This window comes from Pseudophryne corroboree, chromosome 9, assembly GCF_028390025.1.
Source record: "Pseudophryne corroboree isolate aPseCor3 chromosome 9, aPseCor3.hap2, whole genome shotgun sequence".
NCBI classification, from domain to species: domain Eukaryota; kingdom Metazoa; phylum Chordata; class Amphibia; order Anura; family Myobatrachidae; genus Pseudophryne; species Pseudophryne corroboree.
Genome location: NC_086452.1, coordinates 356153956 through 356172384, shown reverse-complemented (window position 1 = coordinate 356172384; position 18429 = coordinate 356153956). Strand labels below are relative to the sequence as shown.

The window sequence follows — 18429 nt, the reverse complement described above, 5'->3', positions numbered from 1 at the left end:
TGCTAAATTCTACAAATTTGATACCCTGGCTGAGGAGGACCTGGAGTTCTCTCATTCGGTGCTGCAGAGTCATCCGCACTCTCCCGCCCGTTTGGGAGCTTTGGTATAATCCCCATGGTCCTTACGGAGTTCCCAGCATCCACTAGGACGTCAGAGAAAATAAGAATTTACTTACCGATAATTCTATTTCTCGTAGTCCGTAGTGGATGCTGGGCGCCCATCCCAAGTGCGGATTGTCTGCAATACTTGTACATAGTTATTGTTACAAAAATCGGGTTATTATTGTTGTGAGCCATCTTTTCAGAGGCTCCTCTGTTATCATGCTGTTAACTGGGTTCAGATCACAGGTTGTACGGTGTGATTGGTGTGGCTGGTATGAGTCTTACCCGGGATTCAAAATCCTTCCTTATTGTGTACGCTCGTCCGGGCACAGTATCCTAACTGAGGCTTGGAGGATGGTCATAGGGGGAGGAGCCAGTGCACACCAGGTAGTCCTAAAGCTTTACTTTTGTGCCCAGTCTCCTGCGGAGCCGCTATTCCCCATGGTCCTTACGGAGTTCCCAGCATCCACTACGGACTACGAGAAATAGAATTATCGGTAAGTAAATTCTTATTTTTGCCAGCTCTCCTTCTATTCAGGTTTCAGAAACCCAATACATAATTATATCTAGATTATAGGTTCTCAAACTTGGTCCTCAGGACCCCACACAGTGCATGTTTTGCAGGTAACCCAGCAGGTGCACAAGTGTATTAATTACTCACTGACACATTTTAAAAGGTCTACAGGTGGAGCAAATTATTTCACTTGTGATTTTGTTAGGAGACCTGCAAAACATGCACTGTGTGGGGTCCCGAGGACCGAGTTTTAGAACCTGTGATTTAGATGGTACCACTGCCATGAGCGCATTCACCAGATGTTCCCGACCATGCCTGCCTTCTGTTGGCGCTGTAAAAAGTCACTTGGTACCCGTATCCACATATGGTGGCATTGTCATAGGCTGACTGGCTTCTGGCAACAGGTACAAATGGTCACACTCGCCAAATCACTGGATATCTGGTCCCTGGAACTTAGCCTGATGGACATTCCTCTATCCCAATACAAAAGCTCTTTGCTACGACATCTGGTGGATGCGGCTAGGGCCACTGTACCATGCTACTGGAGGACCACTCTGCAACCCTCTATTACTTACTGGCTCCAAAGAGTTGATTTTTACATGGCCATGGAGGAACTCACCTCACCCCCACAAATGAATGCCTCTACATTAATGCTACCTGGTCAGACTGGCTCGCCTCTAAAGAATCTCAGGTTTATAAAACCTATATGATGACTGGCCCTCCTACGGCATCTTAAAACCACGATGGCGACCTTCCCCCTAATTTCTTTTCCCTCTTTGTTCCCATCCTTCCTCTTTCTAGTTCTTGTTCCTTTTTTCATCATACATCATTTATCATACATTGATATGTTTGACTATCTTTATAATAATATAGAGATGTTCTGGTGTTTTCTAAGATGCACTGACAGTTATGGATATGTACTATACATTTGGACAATTAGCAGTAATACCATAGAGAAGCAACTAATAATAGCCATCCAGTTCTGTGGTAAATTAAGTGCCTAAATAGCACTCGTATATGCTTCTCTTATATCAGACAGGAAATGGTGTCATGTAAATAATCAGTAACCTTGGGCAGAAGCAGTATTATTGAATCCATTCCAATCCACTGAACGTGCAAATATTTTTCCAAAAACCACTCAGGAATTGTCTGTTTTTTCATTATTGAATTTGGTCAAGAACATATCTAAAATGTATCCAAAATGATTTTATTAATGTTTTTTTTAACATTTGTAAAATATCAGTTTTTCGGCCATGCTTATATCGGACTGAGCATGATTAAAATTAGTAGTATTCTGATTGATGTATCAATGTATTATACCAGTTAAATGTCTTTGCATGTCAAATGGTAGAAAGTTAATTGATCTGCAGGAATGTGCTCATATCCACCAGAAGTCCAGAGACAGATGCTAATCAGCCATAGAATCCTGTGTTTGGGACAGGAAGCTGTGAATAAACACTGCAGGGATCAAGCCTGCAGTTTAGGGAAGACATAGTCTACCCAGGTCTGAAATCACCCTGACCAGAACTACAGTTTGATTACCCAGGAACCAGATCTATGGCCAGAAGGGTTGTAAACCCTAGCTCAGAGCTTTAAAGCAAGCCATAAAATATTTAAGTATCAGACCTTCTAGGATGGCTGAGACCCCCCAGTGTAAGCTGAGACTCACCCTCCACTTGTCTTGGGAGGGTTAAAATGCTTCCAGAGAGGAGTGAGAGGGGGCCTGCAGTGTTTTTAAAATATGAGAAACTCTGGCTGCAAATTGTTCTTTATCGTAAGGTGGTTCCAGTGAGAGATTGGACCCTATAATGTTCCAACATATGCAGAGAGGCCTCACTCATCCAGTGTTCTGTACTACAGGTGACTAGGACGTTGTTTTTCTCCCCGTTTTATTTTTTTTAAGTTGTAATTACTTGTGTGACTATTTAAGCTATTATATTCTTGTAACCTTACTTTTTTTCTGTAACTATAAGATTTGAAGTTTTGACTTGGATTAAACATCTTAATCGTAGTTCTGGATTCTGTGTTTTCACACTCAAGGCTTAAGAGGCTCATGTTACCTAACTTGTATGTATTAATTGTGTTTGGGGTGAGAGCAGGAGTTCTCCCTGGACTTGACCTAAAAGGTACTTCTGGTGGCAGTTAGCGCATTGATTTACCATGCATGCTGAGGTAAACAGTAAGGTGTTATGGGCAGCGTTCTCAGAACCAGGACCCCTCTTAGTGGTGAAGCCATTTAGTGGCCACTCAGGTTTGTACTTGTTGCCTGAATTCCAGCGGTAATTCCTAAGTGAAATAGGTCTGGCCCATCTGAACATATGTACAAAATGTACACCAGAGCCCCATGATTCTAGGGACAGTGGAGGGCTGGTTGGTGGTCCTGGAGCTCCTTGGCAGGTAGAGAATTCTGCCCAGCCTCTCTGATTGTGGCAGTCTCTACCTGCCTCCCAGCCCGCAGCCAAACACTGAATGCCTGTCAATATGCAGAACAGTGGATGGCTGGAGCTATCCACAAGAGTGCCGACAGCCATTCACTGTATGGAAGCATGTGGAGAAATGGCAGGGGCCCGCAGGAGGGGTAAGTTATACATTTTATTTTTTATTTATTCCCATGTGCATTGCTTTACCAGGAGCTGACAGTGCTGTTAAGACGGTCCTGGAATAGACTAGTGGTAACTTGAGTTTTAACAATATTGCAACTTGCTAATGTTGCCTGTGATTTCCAACATGGTCACCAGGTTATATTACCCTTAATGAGACAATTCCTGTTTGATATAGGAAAACTATTTATGCACACTGAGTTTTTCATACTGGATATTGATGATTGTTTCTCTATGGAGCTATTATTAATGTGTGAATATTTGGAGGATGCACAACCTGCAGGGAATTAAGAAAGGGATTAACAGTACCTGACTTTAGAGACGATGATAGCTCTATCGGGGTAAAAGCTATTTCGGTTATTGTATATAGGTCAAATATAGTATTATTTTTTATTATTACTATGCTGTATATTAGAGTTAAATGTTATGCATGTTTTAATCCATGTAATGATTTAGAATGTTTTAATAGGTTGTAATCTTAGTGTAAAGGTTATAATCAGCACGCCTCTCTTATTGGTGTTCTACATTTGAGAATACAAATGCTGTCACAGGAAAAGTAGTTTGTGTAATCATAATTGTTATTAATATTATTGACATTTAATGGACTAAATGGCAAAATAGATTGTTATGTGGGAAAAATTTGATGGGAAAAGATTTATGGAAATCAGTATTAATTGATACTCATGCAATAGTAATTTTTCTCTTAGAATTCTTTCACATTTGCCTAGATGTTTACAGTACACCCCATAGGGCTTGTGTACACACTAGAAAGATATAGCGGCAGACTGGCTAGAACAAACAATAGATCTCTTCAGTGTGTACCCAGCTTTAGGCTTTCCTTTTTTTTTAAATGCTGCATGTATCAAAGTTCTGTTGTGCATTTACATTATTACAGCAATATACATTATATATCAGTAAAATGATGTAACAGTCTTGTATACATTTGTAAACATCCTGCATATTTGTGTTAACATTTAGGAAAAATATCCACTTGCTGTTGGACTTCCACTTGGATCTTGTGCAGATTGTCTGGTACTGATGAACCCTGAGCTCCCTGGGTATGTAAATGGAAATTAATATATCAGCAATCTTTTTTTGTTTCCTTTAATTAATTAGTATTTTTGAAAATGAAGTGGGGTGCCAAAGAGAAAAGAGAAATAAGAGTCAGGGGGTACACGAAAACCTCTGTTCCAGACATACAATATGGAAGTAACATTGCATCGAAGCAGATAACGTCCCTACAGCCAGTCACAGACACAACTGTTATTATTTATAAAGTGCCTCAAGTTGTCCGCAGCGCTGTATATCTGGCAACAGTAGGACAGTACATGGTGTACAGAACATAACATTACAGCAGGCAGAACATAGAGCACAAGTAACAATTAGCACCACAATTCTCAGTACACAACACAGCTGGGAAGCAAGCTGAGCGAGGGAGTGATCAGCGAAGGGTGTAACCGGTCTCCAATAGTGGCGGCACCACCTGCAGGAGTAGAGCCACTGGAAGAGATGAACGGCTGTGAACAAGAGGAATTCTGGGCTAAATGGCCACTAAGTAGGTGAAGGCTGTCAATGAAGTGCTAGAGAAGGGGGCTGTGAGAACAGGAGGGAGAAGGACCCTGCTCCTAGGAGCTTACAATCTAGGGGAAAGGGAACACAGACCTATAACATCAGGCGTGAACATGTGGATGGAGACCAGAGGGCAGGAAGTGGGCGAGGTGGAGGTGGCAGAGGTAGGATGGTGGGGTAATTGACCTGGTGACAAGGTTATATGGTGGAAGGGTACACTTTGATGAACAGCTGGGTTTTCTGTACACATTTGAAACTTTGCAAGGTTGTGGAGAAGCCTGATAGTGAGGGAGTTACAAAAATACATTAAAACTATTCTTTTAGAGAGAGACCCCCAACAATCACAGTGTAGAACCCCACGAAGAGTACCACTGCATTAACTATCAAGGAAGGCAGAGACCGATTACAGCAGGCATTCCCAACCACGGTCCTCAAGGCACACCAACAGTGCAGGTTTTAGTGATATCCAGGCTGCAGCACAGATGGTTAAATCAAAATAACTGAGCTACTAATTAAGTCACCTGTGCTGCAGCCTGGATATCACTAAAACCTGCACTGTTGGTGTGCCTTGAGGACCGTGGTTGGGAATGCCTGGATTACAGTTATAAAATCATAGAGGACTGTGTTTATCTGCCCAGTAATCATTACACCCAAACCATTTCATTATAGGGGAAGAGGCCAAGGGAGGGTTATCTCGGTTGTTGTTGTTTTTGTTTAACCCTACCCAAACTTCTGTATGACAGAATGTGGATGTGCTCTCCCTATTCCCTTACAGGGAATCCCCACTCCTTTATTAATGTGGGTTAATGTTCTTAATCATGTCCCACGGGTTCACATATACTGTCTTTAAGAAACAATTCTCCTTTCTTTTATTGGTTATATACTACCATCATTACTAATTCATGTAGATCTGTGCAAATCTACATTAGTTAGTGGTAGTAATTAGCTTTCCACGTTTTGCATACTTTAGCAGCTTCTTCAGTCATACACCTCCGTGATGGTCATGTCATTTTCTTGGCACAGGTTTGAGCTGATGCTGGTGTGGAAGATCACCATAAATGGAGAAGGTGCGGTGATACCAGTCTTGGACTTATTACCACATGTACCAGAACAAGGTAGTGGCTCTGATATACTTTAGAGAATGTTAAGCTGTTTTAATTAGAGAATGCAAATATTGCTTAGAATTAATTTACTGTGTGCATGTAATGTCAGCTAGGTACAGTAAGAAGACAGAATACATTATATAGCTCTATAATCTTACACAGAACTTACGGTATGAGTTCAACATACCAACCGTCAGGATCCCGGCAGTCGCAATACCAATGCTGGAATCCTGATGGGGGTAAAATGCCACCGGCGAGGTAGGTGATTCTCCCTCTGTGGGTGTTCACTACATCTATAGAGGAAGAACACAACCTGTGAAGCGAGGGCAGCAAGCGTGCAAGGGGCCTCGTTGCGCTTGCTCTGCTGCCGGCATTCTGGCAGACGGGATGCCGCTGTCGGTATAGTGACAGCCGGCATCCTGTGGGCCGAGATCTCATACCCACCTCGTACTTACTTTATAGTACTGTATATATTATACTAAGTAAGAGATATATATTAAACTAGAAGGTGGAGATTGTCTGTGTTACATATTTATAATAGTATTTCCTTTAGCAGTCTTCAATTTATTTATAGGTCTCATTATACAAAAGTCACCCATATTATGATCTGGCTTACACAGCAATGCTGGCACCAGTATTCAGACATGCCATGTACCAGCATGTGTACATAAGAGCCACATGGTTACAACGCTGTAAGTAGCATTAGAACAGTGTTGGGACACTGGTGATGGCACCATAACATAGTCAGCCCCCCTTTTAGCATGTTCTGACTTTTTTTTTGTCCTACTGTCCAAACATAGCTCCACATTCTAATGGTGGAACTACAACACGGGTTAGAGTTCTAACTTTCAGAGCATTATCATCATTAATTTAGAAGGTGCCATAAATTCCATTCCACTGGACAGTCAGCGTACATGAATATATTTAAGCATGTAAATATAGACATAATTAAGCAAAATAACAAATATGCAGTAAAATTACATTTGAGTCATGCCAAAGCAATTACATGTGCATGAATTCAATTACCAATTAAATACACAGCATAACACTCAAACAAATAGCAATATAACCGATACAGTGTTTCTCCCCAGAAAACTTTTCCAGCCAGGTGGCATCATGAAGTAGCCGGGTGGGGGTCTGCTCAAATGTATTAAACAGTGCCCAGATATTGTCCCGTTGCTCTGTGAACACAAATGGGATTTGAATTACCTACCGGTAAATCCTTTTCTCGTAGTCCGTAGGGGATACTGGGAATCCATTTAGTACCATGGGGTATAGACGGGTCCACTAGGAGCCATGGGCACTTTAAGAAATAGATAGTGTGCGCTGGCTCCTCCCTCTATGCCCCTCCTTCCAGACTCAGGCTAGGAAACTGTGCCCGAGAAGACAGACATACTTTGAGAGAAAGATAGATAAGGAAATTGGTGACATTACGAACCAGCACACACAAACAAGAGGAAAGCCATGCTAACCAAACTTGAAACAGGAACAGCAACAGCTGAACAAACCAGAATACTTAACCAAGTAACAGTGTAGGAAGACTAAAGCACCGGGCGGGCGCCCAGTATTCCCTACAGACTATGAGAAAAGGATTTACCGATAGCTAATTAAAATCCTTTTTTCTCTTACGTCCTAGGGGATACAAAGAATTCATTTAGTACCATGGGGATGTACCAAAGCTCCCAAACCGGGTGGGAGAGTGCTCAGGTTCCTGCAGAACTGATTGACCAAACTGAAGGTCCTCAGGGGCCAAAGTATCAGACATGTAAAACTTAGCAAACGTGTTTGAACCTGACCAAGTAGCTGCTCGGCAGAGCTGTAAAGCCGAGACACCCCCGTCCAAGAAGAACCCACCGACCTAGTAGAGTGGGCCTGAACAGATTTTGGAACCGGCAAGCCTGCCGTGGAATAAGCATGCTGGATAGTGAGCCTGAGCCAGCGTGCAATTGACTGCTTTGAAGCAGGACACCCAATTTTATTGGGATCCTATAGAACGAACAGCAAGTTCGATTTCCTGTGACGAGCTGTTCTCTTTACATACACCTTCAAAGCCCTCACAACATCCAAAGACTTTCAAGTAGCAGAGGTGTCCGTAACAACCGGAACCACAATAGGTTCGTTGATGTGAAACGCAGACACCACCTTAGGAAGAAATTGCTGACGAGTTCTGAGTTTAACTCTGTCCTCATGGAAAATTAGGTAGGGGCTCTTGTGAGACAACGCCCCCAACTCCGACACACGTCTTGCTGAAGCCAAGGCCAACAGTGTGACGGTCTTTCACGTAAGGTACTTGCGTACTTCCTGTAACGGTTCAAACCAGTCCAATTGGAGGAACTGCAGCACCAAATGGAGATCCCAAGGTACCGTGGGAGGCACAAAAGGAGGCTGGATGTGCAGAACACCTTTCAAGAACGTCTGGACCTCAGGGAGAGAAGCCAATTGTTTCTGAAAGAAAATAGACATGGCCGAAATCTGTACTTTTATGGAACCTAGACGTAGGACCACATCCACGCCTGACTACACAAAAAGCAGGAAACGTCACAGATGAAATTCCACTGCAGAAAATTATCTGCTCTCACACCAAGAGACATTGGGCCTAATTCAGACCTGATCGCTCGCTAGCAGTTTTTTGCAGCGCTGCGATCAGATAGTCGCCGCCTACAAGGGAGTGTATTTTAGATGTCCAAGTTTGTGAACGCATGTGTAGCCGAGCAGTACAAATAAACTTTGTGCAGTTTCTGAGTTGCCCAGCACTTACTCAGTCGCTGCGATCACTTCCACCAGTTCAGGACCGGAATTGACATCAGACACCCGCCCTGCAAACGCTTGGACACTCCTGCGTTTTTCCAACCACTCCCTGAAAATGGTCAGTTGCTACCCTCGAACGTCTTCCCCCTGTCAATCTGCTTGCGATCGGCTGTGCGAATGGATTCTTCGGAAAACCCATCGCACAGCAACGATCCGCTTTGTACCCGTACGACGCGCCTGCGCATTGTGGTGCTTGCGCATGCGCAGTTCTGACCTGATCGCAGTGCTGCAAAAAACGCTAGTGAGCAATCAGGTCTGAATTAGTACCATATTTCTTCCAAATACAGTGGTAATGTTTAGACGTTACCCCCTTCCTGGCTTGGATCATAGTCATGATGTCCTTGTCAGGAAACCCTCTACTGGCTAGAATCAGCTGTTCAACTTCCATGCTGTTAAACGTATCCGTGGTAAGTCTTAATAGACGAACGGGCCTCGCGAAGTTGTAGAGGCCACAGAACTTTGAGCAGCATCTCAAGAAGTTCTGCATACCAGGCCCTTCGTGGCCAGTCCGGGGCAATGAGGATTGCTTGAACCTTTTCCCTTTTTATTCTTTTTAGAATTCTTGGGATCAGAGGAAGTGGAGGAAACACGTACACCAGCTCGTAGACCCACGGAGTTGCCAGAGCGTCTACCACCACTGCTTGTGGGTCTCTCGACCTGGAACAATACCGCTTGAGCTTCTTGTTGAGTCGAGAGGCCATCATGTCGATTTGTGGATATCCCCACCGATGTGTCAACCACTGGAAGACCTCCGGGTGAAGGCCCCACTCCCCCGTGTGCAGGTCATGTCTGCTGAGGAAGTCTGCTTCCCAGTTGTCTACTCCCGGAATGAAGACCGCTGACAACGCCACAGCATGTTTTTCCACCCAAAGCAGAATTCTTGACACCTCTGACATTGCGGCTCTGCTTTTCGTTCCGCCCTGTCGGTTTATGTACGTCACTGCCATCACATTGTCCGACTGGACCTGAATGGCCTGATTCTGAAGAAGAGATTAGGCCTGCAGATGGGCATTGTATATAGCCCTGAGTTCCAAGATATTTTTTTGGAAGGACTACTTCCTGACTTGACCATCTTCCTTGAAACTGCACCCCCTGGGTGACTGCGCCCCAACCTCTGAGGCTTGCGTCTGTGGTTAGCAGAATCCAATTCTAAATCCCGAACCTCCAACCCTCAACTAGGTGAGAAGTCTGTAGCCACCACAGGACGTAGATCCTGACTTTTGGCGACAGATGGATCCTCTGATGCATGTGAAGATGCGATCCGGACCATTTGTCCAGCAGATCCAGCTGGAAGAGCCTCGCATAAAACCTTCCTTACTGAATCCCTTCGTAAGAGGCCACCATTTTCCTCAGGAGGCGAATGCACAGATGCACTGAGATCCAGGTTAGCTTCAGGACACAAACAAAATATAGAGTAGCAGCGCTTAGCATATATAAACAATAAAAATATAATTAAAAGCGGAGATTATGACACAGAGATGGATGGATTGAAAGGTAATGAAAAGACATAAAATGTATTTTAACTGCACCATGGGAAACCAGCTTGTTTAAAACTGATAGGTGTAGAGCACATCCCCAAGACTCTGCGGGGAGGTGATAGGTTTAAAAAGCTGTGTAAACAAGAGGTTCTATGGATGTTCAGGAAGAATAGTATATTTCCCGAAGGACTCAGAGAAAGGCAGGTTATCTAGATTATCATATTTAATTCTACTGACTCTTTATTAACTTCACTTAATTTTGTGAAGTAGGTCTTATGTCCAGGAATCCCTAATGTTGAGATTCATTTTCTTGCCTCTGTTTAGTATTGTTTTCCATTAAGGTTTCCTTGTCTGTGTTGGAATCTAAAAGATACCATGGATCGTATTATGGATGAAGACTCTAGAATTACACCCATACTGCTATACTATGGGGTTTAGTAATAGATCAATATATTTCATTATGTGTGTAGGGCTCCTCTATACCTCTCTTGGTGACTATATAATCACTGAAACTGTAATAATGTCTTTGTTTATACACTGAGATTTTAGTTCTTGCTTAAGTGAAATAAGAGGGCTACCGGTGTTACTAGCACCCCTTTTCCACTAGCTTTTAAAACACGGGTAAATGCGCGGGGGTGCGCATTTACCCGTGTTTTTCCCTAGTGGAAAAGGGTTCCCCTGCAAATTCCCGGGTCAAGTGATCCGGGAATCCTACCTGGGTAGCTTGCCGGGTTGAACACGTGTTCAACCCGGTAAGTTGTATAGTGTGAACGGGAGCCATGTCGAGGCGACATGGCTTCCGTTCACAGTGTATGGGAGGGCGGCGCTTGGAGATCATATGATCTCCCAGCGCCGCTCCTGCCGCGTCACTAGCAGCGTCACCAACCCGGCAGTATGCCGGGTTGGTGAGTGCTGTGGGAAAGGGGGCTGTAGCACGCGTCGCAGCAAAAAGGGGTATAATATATACATAGAAGAATAGATATATGACAAGTGATCATGTGATTACCCACATCAGTTTCCCTTTGGAGTAGTACTAGCGCTATTATGCGCTCCAAATACCCGGTAATCAGATCACGATGCGGGTGACGTGACCACATCATGTGATTAGCGTGTATTATCTGTTGCTAGGACACACACTCCCAATACCCCAAAGTGCGGAAGTGTTGTACAAGTGATGTTGGTCACATGACCACAATAGGTTTCCTAACAACTTTTACTCCGGAGCACTAGCGCTATTATGCGCTTCAGATACCCGGAAATCAGATCACAATGTGGGCCACAGACACGTGACCCCATCACGTGATCAGTATGCATTTTTTTGTTGCTAGGACACACACTGCACATACCCAGAAGTGCGGAAGTGAAGTACAAGTGACGTCGGTCACGTAACCGCAATAGGTTTCCTAGCAACTCCCATTCCGGAGAACACTAGCGTTATTATGCGCGTACATGCACCTGATAATTAGTTTGTGTTACGGATCACATTGTGTAAATTTTGTGACCGCATCTGGTGTAATTGATCTATTTTGTCCCTCCCCAATAAGGTTTCTATGGGGTTAAGTGTATATATCACGTTGCTAAGCAACAACAGCATTTGGCACTGTGTGACCCGGAACTAGATAATAATCCCTTAAAGAAATAGTCACATGACCATTGAGTCATATAATAACCTGGAAGTAATTCGTGTTGGTTCTGATTTTAGAATGTGTTTTATTATTAAAACAACACTTAAAAGACAAATTGTTGGAAGCGAGTCTGTACTGTACTCTAATTAAAGTATTTTTTACTTATGATTATATATGTTTTGTGAATAAATTGGCCAGTTGAGATGGTTGGATTGAACAGGTGCAGGCTAATTAGCAGTCATTAAGGGTATAAATACCCAGTTTGTAAACTTGTCAGATCACCTTTGAAAAAGCTGCAGGTCCTGCAGCAAAACACGTCAGGTGTTATTTCAGATCACCCATTTTTCATTGGAAGCTGCTCCGGATGTGCCCGGACCTTTATTGGACTCCAAACACCATTGTGCAGAAAAAAACTGGTGAACGGATTTGCCACTGGTGCTTATTTACATCCACTCTGCATTGAGGATACTGCATTCTGGTGAGGACACCGCAAACATCACCCTTTTAAGGGACTTAATTCAGGGTACCTATACCTCCAGCGGACGCTCTTGTGGTAACGTTGTACCTGGACTGTGCCATCAGCCCTATATTGTTTTTATTCCTTCATCCCATCTGCAGTCCATGCTAATTAAGGAACGGACACTAGTGTTTTAAACAGCCCACATTGGTGATTCTGAATGTTTTTATGTGCATTTAAAATACATTACATGTGTTTTTTAAAAATTAATGTCTGTGCACTGGCTCCTCCCACTATGACACTCCTCCAAGCCTCTGTTAGATCTTGTGCCCGGCCGAGGTTGGATGCACACTAGGGGCTCTCCTGAGCCCTTAGAAAGAAAGTATAGATTTAGGTTTTTTATTTTCAGTGAGACCTGCTAGCAACAGGCTCACTGCAGCGAGGGACTAAGGGGAGAAGAAGCGAACTCGCCTGCTTGCAGCCGGATTGGGCTTCTTAGGCTACTGGACACCATTAGCTCCAGAGGGATCGACCGCAGGCCCAGTCCTTGGTGTTCGGTCCCGGAGCCGCGCCGCCGTCCCCCTTACAGAGCCAGAAGCAAGAAGAGGTCCGGAAAATCGGCGGCAGAAGACATCAGTCTTCACCAAGGTAGCGCACAGCACTGCAGCTGTGCGCCATTGCTCCTCATACACACTTCACACTCCGGTCACTGAGGGTGCAGGGCGCTGGGGGGGGGGGCGCCCTGAGAAGCAATAATAACACCTTGGCTGGCAAAAATACCACAATATATAGCCCCAGAGGCTATATATGTGGAAAATACCCCTGCCAGAATCCAGAAAAAAGCGGGAGAATAGTCCGCGGAAAAGGGGCGGAGCTATCTCCCACAGCACACTGGCGCCATTTCTCCTTCACAGATCCGCTGGAAGGAAGCTCCCTGGCTCTCCCCTGCAGTCTACACTACAGAACAGGGTTAAAACAGAGAGGGGGGGCACTAAATTTAGGCGCAGTATAAATTATATAAAAGCAGCTATAGGGGACATAACTCAGTTAGTCCCTGCATTATATAGCGCTCTGGTGTGTGCTGGCATACTCTCACTCTGTCCCCCCAAAGGGCTTTTGTGGGTCCTGTCCTCATTGGAGCATTCCTTGTGTGTGTGCGGTGTGTCGGTACGGCTGTGTCGACATGTTTGATGAGGAGACTTATGTGGAGGCGGAGCAGATGCCGATAAATGAGATGTCGCCCCTGTGGGCCGACACCAGAGTGGATGGATAGGTGGAAGGTATTAACCGACAGTGTCAACTCCTTACATAAAAGGCTGGATGACGTAACAGCTATGGGACAGCCGGCTTCTCAGCCTGCGCCTGCCCAGACGTCTCAAAGGCCATCAACGCTCCCTCAGATGGCAGACACAGATGTCGACACGGAGTCTGACTCCAGTGTCGACGAGGTTGAGACATATACACAATCCACTAGGAACATCCGTTACATGATCCCGGCAATATAAAATGTGTTACACATTTCTGACGTTAACCCAAGTACCAAAAAAAAAACAAAAAAAAAAAAAACAAAGGGTTTTATGTGTGGGGAGAAAAAGCAGGCAGTGTTTTGTTCCCCCATCAAATGAGTGAATGAAGTGTGAAAAAGCGTGGGTTTCCCCGATAAGAAACTGGTAATTTCTAACAAGTTACTGATGGCGTACCCTTTCCCGCCAGAGGATAAGTTACGCTGGGAGATATCCCCTAGGGTGGATAAGGCGTTCACACGTTTGTCAAGGTGGCACTGCCGTCTTAGGATACGGCCACTTTGAAGGTACCTGCTGATAAATAGCAGGAGGCTATCCTGAAGTCTGTATTTACACACTCAGGTACTAGACTGAGACCTGCAGTCTGCTGCAGCGTGGTCTGTACCCCTTTCAAACAGGGATACTATTTTGCGAACATAAGACGTCGTCTTATATATGAGGGATGCACAGAGGAATATTTTGCCGGCTGGCATCCTGAATTATTGCAATGTCCATTCTGTCAGGAGGGTATTGGAGACCCGACACTGGACAGGTGATGCTGACTTTAAAAGGCACATAGAGCCTTATAAGGGTGAGGAATTGGTTGGGGATGGTCTCTGGGACCTCGTATCCACAGCAACAGCTGGGATAAAAATATTTTACCTCAGGTTTCCTCACAGCCTAAGAAAAGCACTGTATTATCAGGTACAGTCCTTTCGGCTTCAAAAAAGCAGGCGGGTCAAACGAGGGAAGAGAAAAAAAGCTGCACCAGCAGCCAGTTCCCAGAATCAAAATTCTTCCCCTGCTTCCTCTGAGTACACCGCATGACGCGGGGGCTCCACAGGCGTAGCCAGGTACGGTGGGGGGCCGCCTCAAAAATTTCAGCGATCAGTGGGCTCGCTCACAGGTGGATCCCTGGATCCTTCAAGTAATATCTCAGGGGTACAAGCTGGAAGTCGAGGCGTCTCCCCCCCGCCGTTTACTCAAATCTGCCTTGCCGACAACTCCCTCAGGCAGGGAGGCTGTGCTAGAGGCAATTCACAAGCTGTATTCCCAGCAGGTGATAGTCAAGGACGGGGTTACTATTCCACACTGTTTGTGGTACCGAAACCAGCCGGTTCGGTGAGACCCATTTTAAAATGGAAATCCTTGAACACTTACATAACAAAGTTCAAGATGGAATCGCTCAGGGCGGTTATTGCAAGCCTGGACGAGGGGGATTACATGGTATCCCTGGACATCAAGGATGCTTACCTGCATGTCCCTATTTACCTTCCTCACCAGGAGTACCTCAGATTGTGGTACAGGATTGCCATTACCAATTCCAGACACTACCATTTGGACTGTCCACGGCACCGAGGGTGTTTACCAAGGTAATGGCAGAAATGATGATACTCCTTCAAAAAACGGGAGTTTTTATTTATCCCATACTTGGACGATCTCCTTATAAAGGCAAGGTCCAGGGAGCAGTTACTGGTCGGAGTAGCACTATCTCAGGAGGTGCTACAACAGCATGGCTGGATTCTGAACATTCCTAAGTCACAGCTGGTTCCTTCCACTCGCTTACTGTTCCTGGGGATGATTTTGGACACAGAACAGAAAAAAGTGTTTCTCCCGCAGGAGAAAGCCAAGGAGCTGTCATCTGTAGTCAGAGACCTCCTAAAACCAAAAAGGGTATCGGTGCATCGTTGCACACGAGTCCTGGGAAAAATGGTGGCTTCATACGAAGCAATTCCATTCGGCAGGTTCCATGCGAGGACCTTCCAGTGGGACCTCTTGGATAAGTGGTCGGGATCGCATCTTCAAATGCATCAAATGATAACCCTGTCTCCAAGGACCAGGGTGTCTCTACTGTGGTGGCTGCAGGGTGCTCATCTTCTAGAGGGACGCAGTTTCGGCATACAGGACTGGGTCCTGGTGACCACGGATGCCAGCCTTCGAGGCTGGGGAGCAGTCACACAGGGAAGAAACTTACAGTGCCTATGGTCAAGTCAGGAGACTTCCCTACATATAAATTCTGGAACTGAGGGCCATTTACAATGCCCTAAGTCAGGCAAGACCCCTGCTTCAAAATCAGCCGGTACTGATGCAGTCAGACAACCTCACGGCAGTCGCCCATGTGAACCGACAGGGCGGCACAAGAAGCAGGATGGCAATGGCAGAAGCCACAAGGATTCTCCGATGGGCGGAAAATCACGTACTAGCACTGTCAGCAGTGTTCATTCCGGGAGTGGACAACTGGGAAGCAGACTTTCTCAGCAGACACGACCTACACCCGGGAGAGTGGGGACTTCATCCAGAAGTCTTCCTGCTGTTGGTAAACCGTTGGGAAAGGCCACAGGTGGACATGATGGCGTCCCGCCTCAACAAAAAGCTAAAGAGATATTGCGCCAGGTCAAGGGACCCTCAGGCGATAGCTGTGGACGCTCTAGTGACACCGTGGGTGTACTAGTCGGTTTATGTGTTCCCTCCTCTGCCTTTCATACCAAAGGTACTGAGAATAATAAGATGGCGAGGAGTAAGAACGATACTCGTGGTTCCGGATTGGCCAAGAAGGGCTTGGTACCCGGAACTTCAGAAAATGATATCAGAGGACCCATGGCCTCTGCCGCTCAGACAGGACCTGCGTCAGCAGGGGCCCTGTCTGTTCCAAGACTTACCGCGACTGCGTTTGACGGCATGGCGATTGAACGCCGGATCCTGAAGGAAAAGGGTATTCCGGAAGAAGTCATTCCTACGCTTATTAAAGCCAGGAAAGATGTTACGGCAAAGCATTATCACCGCATATGGCGGAAATATGTTGCATGGTGCGAGGCCAAAAAGGCCCCAACAGAGGAATTTCCTCTAGGTCGATTTCTACATTTCCTGCAAGCAGGAGTGAATATGGGCCTAAATCTAGGCTCCATTAAAGTACAGATCTCGGCTCTGTCGATTTTCTTTCAAAAATAACTAGCTTCAGTACCTGAAGTTCAGACATTGTGAAAGGAGTGCTGCATATTCAGCCCCCGTTTGTGCCCCCTGTGGCACATTGGGATCTCAACGTGGTGTTGAGTTTTTCTTAAAATCACATTGGTTTGAGCCACTAAAAACCGTGGATCTAAAATATCTCACGTGGAAAGTGGTCATGTTGTTGGCCTTGGCTTCGGCCAGGCGAGTGTCAGAATTGGCGGCTTTATCATGTAAAAGCCCTTATCTGATTTTCCATATGGATAGGGCAGAATTGAGGACTCGTCCCCAATTTCTCCCTAAGGTGGTGTCAGCGTTTCACCTGAACCAGCCTATTGTGGTGCCGGCGGCTACTAGTGAATTGGAGGACTCCAAGTTGCTAGACGTTGTCAGGGCCCTGAAAATATATGTTTCCAGGACGGCTGGAGTCAGAAACTCTGACTCGCTGTTTATCCTGTATGCACCCAACAAGCTGGGTGCTCCTGCTTCTAAGCAGTCTATTGCTCGCTGGATTTGTAGTACAATTCAGCTTGCACATTCTGTGGCAGGCATACCACAGCCATAATCTGTAAATGCCCATTCCTCAAGGAAGGTGGGCTCATCTTGGGCGGCTGCCCGAGGGGTCTCGGCTTTACAACTTTGCCGAGCAGATACTTGGTCAGGGGCAAACACGTTTGCAAAATTCTACAAATTTGATACCCTGGCTGAGGAGGACCTGGAGTTCTCTCATTCGGTGCTGCAGAGTCATCCGCACTCTCCCGCCCGTTTGGGAGCTTTGGTATAATCCCCATGGTCCTGACGGAGTTCCCAGCATCCACTAGGACGTCAGAGAAAATAAGAATTTACTCACCGGTAATTCTATTTCTCGTAGTCCGTAGTGGATGCTGGGCGCCCATCCCAAGTGCGGATTGTCTGCAATACTTGAAAATAGTTATTGTTAACTAAAGGGTTATTGTTGAGCCATCTGTTGAGAGGCTCAGTTGTTTTCATACTGTCAAACTGGATATAGTATCACGAGTTGTACGGTGTGATTGGTGTGGCTGGTAAGAGTCTTACCCGGGATTCTAAATCCTTCCTTATTATGTCAGCTCGTCCGGGCACAGTGTCCTAACTGAGGCTTGGAGGAGGGTCATAGTGGGAGGAGCCAGTGCACACCAGGTAGTCATAAATCTTTCTAGAGTGCCCAGCCTCCTTCGGAGCCCGCTATTCCCCATGGTCCTTACGGAGTTCCCATCATCCACTACGGACTACGAGAAATAGAATTAACGGTGAGTAAATTCTTATTTTTTAGCTTCAGGACAGCCCGAACAATCGCCTGGATTACCATTGCCTTTTCCAAGGGAAGGAACACTTTCTGATGCTCTGTGTCCAGTATCATTCCCAGGAAAGGAAGCATCTGTTTTGGTTCTAGGTGAGATTTTGGTAGGTTCAGAGTCCACCCGTGATCCAGGAGTAGTCTGGTTGAGGCCAATGTTGTCCAACAACCGCTCCCTGGACAGTGCCTTTATCAGAAGATCGTCCAGGTACGGAATTATGTACACTCCCTGTTTGCAGAGTAGAAACATCATCTCTGCTATCACTTTGGTGAACACCCTCGGTGCCGTGGAGAGACCAAATGGCAGGGCCTGGAACTGGTAGTGACAGTCCTGCAGTGCAAACCGTAGATAAGCCTGATGAGGCGACCAGATCGGAATGTGAAGGTATGCATCCTTGATATTCAGAGACA

The 18429-nt window shown here is 45.5% G+C and overlaps 1 protein-coding gene across 4 annotated transcripts in view; it reads left to right on the top strand.

Moving 5' to 3' along the window:
* The window catches only part of CENPP (centromere protein P), a 748246-nt gene that overhangs the window by 707639 nt on the left and 22178 nt on the right, over positions 1–18429 (top strand). For all 4 annotated transcript variants that reach the window (XM_063940717.1, XM_063940719.1, XM_063940716.1 and 1 more), the window contains exons 7-8: positions 4194–4273; positions 5808–5899. In XM_063940717.1, coding sequence (XP_063796787.1) covers positions 4194–4273; positions 5808–5899 — 172 coding nt within the window. The remainder of the gene's footprint in view (positions 1–4193; positions 4274–5807; positions 5900–18429) is intronic.